Source organism: Pinus tabuliformis, chromosome X, assembly GCF_031772625.1.
Source record: "Pinus tabuliformis cultivar Carrire ecotype Pingquan chromosome X, CPIR1, whole genome shotgun sequence".
NCBI lineage: Eukaryota > Viridiplantae > Streptophyta > Pinopsida > Pinales > Pinaceae > Pinus > Pinus tabuliformis.
This window is the reverse complement of record NC_142308.1, coordinates 1,346,068,063-1,346,077,010: the sequence shown is the minus strand read 5'-3', so window position 1 is coordinate 1,346,077,010 and position 8,948 is coordinate 1,346,068,063. Positions and strand designations below refer to the sequence as shown.

General features: G+C 35.9%; 1 protein-coding gene across 1 annotated transcript; it reads left to right on the top strand.

Annotated features, from left to right (window-relative positions):
- Nucleotides 1–5,138: 5,138 nt before the first annotated feature.
- On the top strand, nucleotides 5,139–5,717 carry LOC149145059 (uncharacterized). Its single transcript, XM_089452342.1, has one exon. It carries the CDS (start codon nucleotides 5,139–5,141, stop codon nucleotides 5,715–5,717), a length of 579 nt encoding a protein of 192 aa, XP_089308468.1.
- The last annotated feature ends 3,231 nt before the right edge of the window (nucleotides 5,718–8,948 follow it).

The following is an 8,948-nucleotide window of genomic DNA, read 5'->3' as shown; positions in this document are numbered from 1 at the left end:
CTGAGGATGAGTATGTTTGAGGCACTCTATGGGTGAAGTTTTAATACTCCCATCAATTGGAGTAATCCAGTTAACAGGATATTGATAGGACTAGATATGTTGATGGAAAAGGAAATGCAGGTAATCAAGAAGAATCTAAAGGAAGCACAGGATCGATAGAAAAATTATGTAGATAGGAACAGGTTGTTTAAGGAGTTTCAGGTTGGGGAATAGGTGTACTTGCACATCAAGCCAAAGAAGAGTTCCTTGAGGATTGTATCATGTGCCAAGCTGGAACCTTGGTTTTGTGGAACTTTTGAGATTCTTGAAAGGATTGTACCAGCGGCCAATCAGCTTGCACTGCCTTCGACAATGAAGGTGCATAATGTTTTCCATGTGTCATTGCTTAAGAATTATTTTAAAGATGTCAATCATGTGATTGATTGGTCTATATTGTAGGTGGATCCAGAAGGAGAATTCCAACTGAAACCTCAATGCATTTTGCAAAGAAATATGCTCATGCTTTGGAACTGAGCAATCGAGCAGGTTAAAGTGCAGTTGAAGCACTTTTATGCCTAATGAAGGTACATGGGAGATGGTTGATCAGATGCAGGCTATGTATCCTTCAGTATTCGCTGGTTGATCGAATGTTTTTTGGTATATGTTTTGGCGTGATATTTTGGTATATGTATATATGTATATGGATGTAAATACGGCCATGAGTTGTGTTATAAATCTCCAATAGGCGGTATGGGTGTTATGTCATTATGGTTGTTATGATTGTTATGGATATCATGTTAGTTTTCTTTTCAATAGGTTGATCATTGTAAATATTGTAGCAAGCTAAGTTGTAAAGCTCCATGGGCAGTATCTTTTGCTTTTCAATGGTCTTGTTGGTTGTAGGTGTCATTGAACACCGAGGAAAGTGTCCCCCCAAGGGGGAGAGTTCTGTAATAGACGTGGTCGAAAATCAACGTAATAAAGTTAATAAAGGAAAAATAATAACTATGGTCATCACACACGTATTCTAAGTTGTATGTTCGGAAAAAAATAGTGATGGGGATCACTTGTGATTAATTAGTGGCTATGGAAATTGGAAAAGGAAATGGTTAAGGCTTTCGAAAGGCATGAGGCATTTATTGGCATTTTATTTATGACAATAATGGAAAATAGGAGAAAAGGAAGGTGAAAGGTCATAAGTTTAATATGAGGAGGAAAATAATGGAAAATTGAAGAAAATAAACACCTCATTAATCAAAAGGCTTTTGAGGATTAGTTGGTACCTTTTTTTAGTTTAGCTTTTTGTCAATTCATTAGGGCTCTCATTCTATTCTCTCTCTCATACTCTTGGGCACTTAGAATTTTCTTGGAGAACTCTTGGAGGAGTGAGGCACAATTGGGATTTGGAGCAAGTAGGAAAAGGAAAAGACGAAAACGCAAGAGGAAATCAGGATCAACAACTACAACAAGTTTTTATTGCAGGTACTGAGTTGCATGTATGATTTCCTTGCTAGTTTTTGCATGCATGTGGTTTCTTGGTCACGATGTATCGTTGGCATGGAGGATTTATTTGATTGATAATGGTTTTCCTAGCCTTGCCATTTCTTGGATAACCATGGTGTTGTGGGTTTCTTTCCCTTTTTTTTCTGGTTTGTCCTCATGTTCCTTTGGTTATGGGTTGAGTCATTCATTCCTGGAGCCTTGGTTGGAGAAACACTCTAGAGCCCTGTAACAACTTGGGTTGAGTTACTAGTCCTAGAGCCTTGGTTGGAAAAATACTCTAGAGCCCTTGGTGGGTTGAGTTGCTAGTCCTGGAGCCTTGGTTGGAACAAATTATCTTGAGCCCTGGACAGCTTGGGTAGAGACCAATCTAGTGATGGTTAGCAATGTTTGACGTAACATGAAATCATTGGTTGAGGGTTGAGGTGGTTTGGCCTCTGGAAGCCCTAGTTTGGTTTTTTTGGATTTGTTTCATGAGATCCCACATTCATGCTTGGAATATGGCACGGGGGTGATTGGATGGAAAAAAGATTTGGTTCATCCCAACCTACCGTCAGGTGGTTCGTAGAAGTCCATACTTGGTTGGCTTATGCACTCTTCAATAAGAGTTCCTTCTCCTTGGTATGTCATGTGTAAATGTACTGGTTTATATGTGGATCTTATGGTTGTTGTATCCTTGTTATTTTTGTTATTTATATGCTGGTTATGAGTATGTTTTATAACAGTGAGTATGTATGGCTCTCATAATGTTTTGAATTACAAATTAATGTACAATGAATATATGACCTAATAGATGATAATGCACCTAATGTGATAAGGCATCAATGCTTCTTAGCGATTCTCAAATAAGTATGAGACCCCTATGCTCAGATCTGTTGTTATGACCTATATAATGCATATTTGTGATATATTTGATGAAATGTTTGTCATGGCTAGTAGGGGTCCAGTCAAGTCCTTGATCAATATTTTTATTGAAAGCTTTGTCTTCATGTATTTTATGAGTTTTTGAAGTTTCATGGAGTTTCTGGGCTGTGACTGGGTCCAAACCCTGGAAAATAGCCTTAAATATCACAGTCCTTGGCATAGCACTGGGAAAAAAATGTTACAGTCGCACTCAGGAAGGCTCATGGGAGTGACTGGGGCTCTCAGTTGCTTGGAGGGCTTGGAAAGGGAGGGCCTAGGGCTCTAGGTTAGTAAATGTTTAGTTCCCTCAAGGGTTGGTAACCTAGAAGGGTGGGTTAGCTCTTGAAGGTTTTGTAGCATGTGCAGAAGGTCAGTTTAGTATTGTCATGTTGTTTCCACTTCCTTAATTTTACTTGGGGAGTTGAGTCACATCATAGTAACTCTTCGTCACATGTTTACCCCAGTTGGTTGGTTATCTTAGGTAAATGTGGGAGGAGGGTGTTACACTTTCACTACTTTAGCTTTTCCTTCTATGGCAAGTTGTGCTTGGTGACTTAGTCTTTGGAATAATTTTGGTAGATATTTTGGCATAGGAAAAGGTTGCAAGTTCTAGCCTTTATTATAGTAAATTACATATTCCAAAGTAGATCATTAACCCCATTTGAGAATGTTTTTAGGTGTTCAGTTCTGAGGGGTTTTGTGTCCTTATGTTTTTATCATGCATTAACTCCTACTTGGACTTAATGACCAAAATTAATTACATTTTATTTATTTATTTATGTTTCTAGTGTAGGTTTTGACCCCGTACAGAAATTACTTAATGCGAATTCTAAAAAAAAAACAGAAAATAAACAATGTCGAGAGCATAAAACATAAAACATATATACATAGAGATTTTCTCGTGGATCCCAAAAACGGGATTACCAGATTAATTTTGCATTATTTTCCTTTCAATGTTACAATACATATATATACATGTTGAAGCGCCCATAAACCCCAATCCATTAACCTTGGATTAGAACATAATCATAGTTCCCTTGACCGGATCTACAAATACCATGAACAGAAAACTATCATGCCCAAAACCATGTGCGAAATCCATGCACTTTTCCATAGGTAGGTCTGCCCACCTAATATAACACACACCCAACATCTAGTTTGCATTGAATCCTGCTTGGACTTCATGATTGGAATGAATGATGTTCTATAAGGTATTCAAGTTTGGAAGGCTAGGTAGATCCAAGGTCTTACATTTTAAGGACTCATAAATCTCACCACAAACTAGATGACAAGTCAAACCTAGAGAATATAATGTGTTGGCTTTGAGGAGTGTTGAGTGGATTTATGACTCACGTAGGGAAAAATATAACCCATGAAATCTATGCAAAGGAACAAAATCTTACCAAGTAGTGCACATCCAAGAACATGGTTAATTTTGATAAAGACCAACAATACAAGACCACATGGCATCATAAATTCCACATCAATGGAATCACATAGACACATGGAAAGTTTGTAAAGTGCCGCATCACCATGATAACGCTAGTGAAATTAGTTATGAAGCACATGGGCCCATCAAACTCTTCCATAGGGCAGTGATGACAGTGTTGTGACAAAATTGAACAATGAATCAATTCCAACCTTTCATTAACCAAATCATACTATACAACAAGAAATAAAGAACATAAAACTTATCACATGGCAACAGCTCAACCAATTACAAACCTTTTGACCTATTTACAAGTACAACATGCACAACGAAATTAGATAACATATAAACTCCAAACTTTCATTAACCAAACCATGCTATACAACACGATATAAAGAACATGAAACCTATTGCATACCAACAACTCAACCAAACCTTTTGACCTATTTACAAGTGCAATATGCACAACGAGTATCAATATATTAACATCCCATAAACATGATGCTAATTTCCACCCACATCGATGTGCAATATGCATCTTTTGTTAATGATCTTATGCTCATAATCATTGTTTATATCATTACCAAATTAGTTACATAAAATTTCAATGCAACCTCTCATCAATGTGGAGCGTAATTCAAGTGTTTTTAGGGTAATATTTTATGAATGGTTTTTAGTAAGAATATTTTGAAATTTTTTAGATGGGTTTCTTTCTAAAATTTTGCAAGAATTTATTGAAATCAGAAGTTCCCTGAGTAACCTTACACAATTGAAGTGCCCTAAAAAATTTCAAAGTGCTAAATCCATATATAATCAAAAAAACCAATTTAAATAACATAATTTCACCTCAAATTATTTTGCAGAATAAATTTACACTAAAAAACTCCAATATTTTAATATTTTAAGAGTTTGTCCTGACCAAACTTCCATAAACCGAATGTTTGAATATGATTTGGATGATGACGTGTCACTCTAAACCGTGTAAATTTCGATAAAGATGAGTTGGCATTTCGTGCACAGGTTGTCCACTTCGAGGAAAGAAAGTCGTTACGCGGAAACTCTCGCTTTTTCGTTTTTGGCGCATGCCGTGTACAGCTCGGATAGCAAAAAGTTGTGAAGTAACTTCATTGATAAGTTTTCAGAACATTCTTATTTAACCGTCTCTGTGTTAGTGCGTCTGGCAATTTAATGATCAGCTGCAGAGTGTACACACTCTTTCAATTCCTATTCTAAGCATTCATTCTTCCCTGGTAATTGAGTGATCCGCTTGGGCGATTGGGCATTAATCCATTCGACTGTAACAGACGTGAAGCCACTCATAAGAGCGATGGGGTTAGAAGAGGGAGCAAGTGCTCTGAGAAAGAAGAGGCGAATGTGGAATAAGTTGAGGATCGCCATTTTCGTGATGAGAAGAGGACTGTTAAAGCGCAGGACAATATTGCAAGAAGATTTGCAGGTATTAAGAAAGAGAAGATTTAAGGTTTTCGGCAAGAACTTGCAACTGTTTCATCGACAGCACATGACCGCATCTCCTCGCGGGTTTGGGCTTCATGAGTACGAGTTTTCGTGCTCCAACAGCCCTGCAAATCCACCAAAGAAGAGGCGTATTACTGCTCAGCACTACTTTCCATGCATCCAGCCTCAGACAGATGAATCCCCTGCTTTTGCTGCAGCTTCTTGGTTGGGCCAGATGAATACCATCGAGTCTCCTGAGGGGATTAGCAGTATGGAGACCTACCAGTTGGCTCAAGGAGAGGAGTTGAGTACATCGACGCTTGCAGAGGGAGCAGGGCAAGTAGATAGAGAAGCAGAGGAATTTATTGAGAGGTTTTATAAACAGATCAATTTCCAGCGACAAGTTTCTTTGTTGGAATACCAGGAGATGCTTGCCAGAGGTGCTAATTGAGTTGAAGATCTATATTTACTGGTATTAATATTGCTAAAGTGTCAATTGTAAAAAAAAAATTGTTGTTCCGTTCGGCTGTATAGGCATCTCATTCTCAGCACTCATTAGGTCCCATTTTTAAATTTATTCTTTGTTGAGGCGAATTGCCAGTTTACCATTTCATTCCACAGATGTAAAAATAAGTGTGCCACATGTGTTTAAAAAGGCATATTGTCTGTAGCTCCTATATATTTTTATAATTTTAATCACTGTTATAAAAATAACTCAGTTATTCTTATTTTTAGCATTGTGGGGATATATTGAATTTTTTCAGGTGATCAATAATTTTACATGATATGAGAGTTGGTGGGTATATTATGAAAGAACTAAATTGTCTTCTTTTTTTAGTGTTTTGGTTGGAAATTAGTGAACAATATTGAATTTTTTCAGGTGATCAATAGTTTTACATATGAGAGTTGGTGGGTATATTATGAAAGAACTAAATTGTCTTCTTTTTTAGTGTTTTGGTTGGAAATTAGTGAACAATATTTCCTGCAATTCTATTATTCTGTTGTTTAAAACAGTATTTTAACAATTTGATCCATTCAGATCTGGTTTGAGATTAGACTACACAGTCATGCTGGTTTTAATCTTGTTATTCAGAGAAGTTAAATTATGAGAAGTTAATGACATCAATGATCTTTTTTTTTTTCAGAAGAAAAAAACCATATAGATTATATAATGGACATTGTATACAGCAAACCAAAAATTCCGTATTGCCTGGAGACCCACGGCAGAACAGAATAAACCATGAAAGAGAGAAATGTACAGAATTTATAGATGAATGACATCAATGATCTTTGAGGAATAGTTTTTGCCAAAGTGGTACTGATAAGTTGTTATTTACCACAACAATCAGGACCTCAGTGTCAAAGATACGTATTATGCAAACCTTTGGCTTATGCGGTAAATATTGGATACTTGGTTGCACTCAGTAGGCATAATAGTGTGAGATGCAACTGGTTCATTGGACCTGGTGCACATTGATTTCTACGAACCCATGAAACCTAGTGTTAGTGGAGTCCAATATTTTTAGATTTAGATAAATGATCACTGACAACAAATGTGGTTATACCACTTGAAGACAAAAGATCAATCTTTTCCAATATTCAAAGAATTCAAAACGCATGTAGAATGACAATCCGGTTGCCACATGTCCTCTACTCAAATCAAAGAAGGTATATCTGCTGCTGCATGCTCTATATACATGAAATCAAAATGCTGTTGTTATAAGGCAGAATTGTAACAGTAAATTGTGTACAGCATTTTATATATGTAAAAGTAAAAGTAAAATTAATGTGGGGTAGATTGGCTGGTTTGAGTGAGGTTTAGTCTCTACAAAGTCTCAGGTTTAAACTTTATGAGAGAAGTTCAGGAAATGTCAGATGATCTCTTGGGTAAAAGGTCCCATCCAGTATGTGGGCGACCCAAGCACAAGAAACAAACAATATAAGCAGATATTTAGACATGGATCTTTAAAAAAAAAAATGATAACAAACTTTAATTAAGACACATGGATAAGAAAATAAATTTGTTATAAATTAAGAAAACAAATTTGTTATAAATTGCGAAATAATCTCAATTAATAACAAGCATGAAAGCATAATTTGTTATAAATTGCGAAATAATCTCAATTAATAACAAGCATGAAAGCATACAGTTTCTAATAAAAAGTGAGTTTGAAATCAATGAAATAGTTCCTCACTTCTTAACATATAAATAGCAATGACATACCATTGAATCACCACAAAAAATAGTTTTACAATGCTCAACAACACATGAATCAATTGTTTCCCTTGGCCTAAAAGAGCTTCTCCAAATTACGCTGAAATATTCAATGCCCCATTACACAAAAGCATCCATGAGGTTTAATAGTGAAAATGCTTAACTGTTACTTCATCTTTGAAAATAATGTACAAGTTTTCCTCTACCAAGGTGCTCACAAGGTTCCAAAACTAAAAGTGCTTTCTAACTAGCCATGAGGGCATATTTATATAAAGTGAGATGACCTTTCACCTCCTATGACATTTCAACTTCCCTTTTTTCAACTTCTAAATGAATTTTCATGTTTCCTCCATTCTAATTCTTAATTCATTTTTTATTCTAATTTTTTTACATAATTCACATGAAAATTCAAAATTAATAAAATAATGCCCCTCATGGTATTAATCTCAAAATTCCCAAAGGTAAGATTTCAAATTGTAATTTTTGAGTTAGATGATCATGCCAAGCTTTGTAATCAATTGTGATGAATATGACTTTTTAGATATGTATCTAATATCTGATTTCACACTCGAGCATTGGGCAACATTGTTTTCATATATGTTTGAACTCAACAGAAAAGTGTAGAGATCATTGTTTGCAGCGTTGTTGGTTCCACCACATGTTTGGAAATGGCTTCCTTGGTAGGTTTTAGGTCTTTCTAAGCAACAACTTGTCTATGTGCATCCATCATTTCTTGAATTTCTTGCAAGATTTCTTGTTTTGGCCTTAGTATTCCCTATGCTCCAATGGAAGGTATTTTATAAGATTTGATAAGTATTTCTAACATGCTATGATCTTGTTGATAAGTAATCAGTGTCTTGGTTTTTAATCGTTCCCCAGTTTTTCTTGATATTGGATGATCATCCTAACTTCTGCCTTGTCTTGTTCCTTACCCATTTCAGCCTTTCTCAGTAATTCTCAAGCGTATCAAAATACTTTGTGCCCCATTCATACATGATGTCTATTACAGTTGAGGCTTCTTTTAACAATGCACCTTTTCCCTTGAGCTCATTCTGTATGGCCGTTAGTGAGGAAACTTTTTTCTAAAGAGGGATCATTTCTTTATATAATTGTTTCACACTTTTCTCTAGCATTTTTTCTCCTCTAATGCGATTGCCTGTAAATCTTGCTTGTGAGAACTTGAAGGAGACAAATGTTGGATTTGTCTACAAAGCCTTTCATTTTCATGTTGTGAATTAATCAGATTCTTTTCCCTCTTTTACTTTGTTCACTAGATGTTCCATGCTCTTCTCTATTGTTGCAGAGAATGCAGAACTAGTAGAAGCTATTGTGATCAAGTTGTTTTTAGTATCTAGCACTATATCTCACTCAGTTACCACAGAGATTGGTTTGACCGAATCCCAGGCCAAGTACTTCTTTCTCTCCTGAACAATCTTGTTTTTGTTGTAGTCAAATATGAAAATTGAC

What these genes read in the sequence shown, in the direction of transcription:
- LOC149145059 (XM_089452342.1), top strand. Translation starts at nt 5,139, where the DNA reads ATGGGGTTAGAAGAGGGAGCAAGTGCTCTGAGAAAGAAGAGGCGAATG.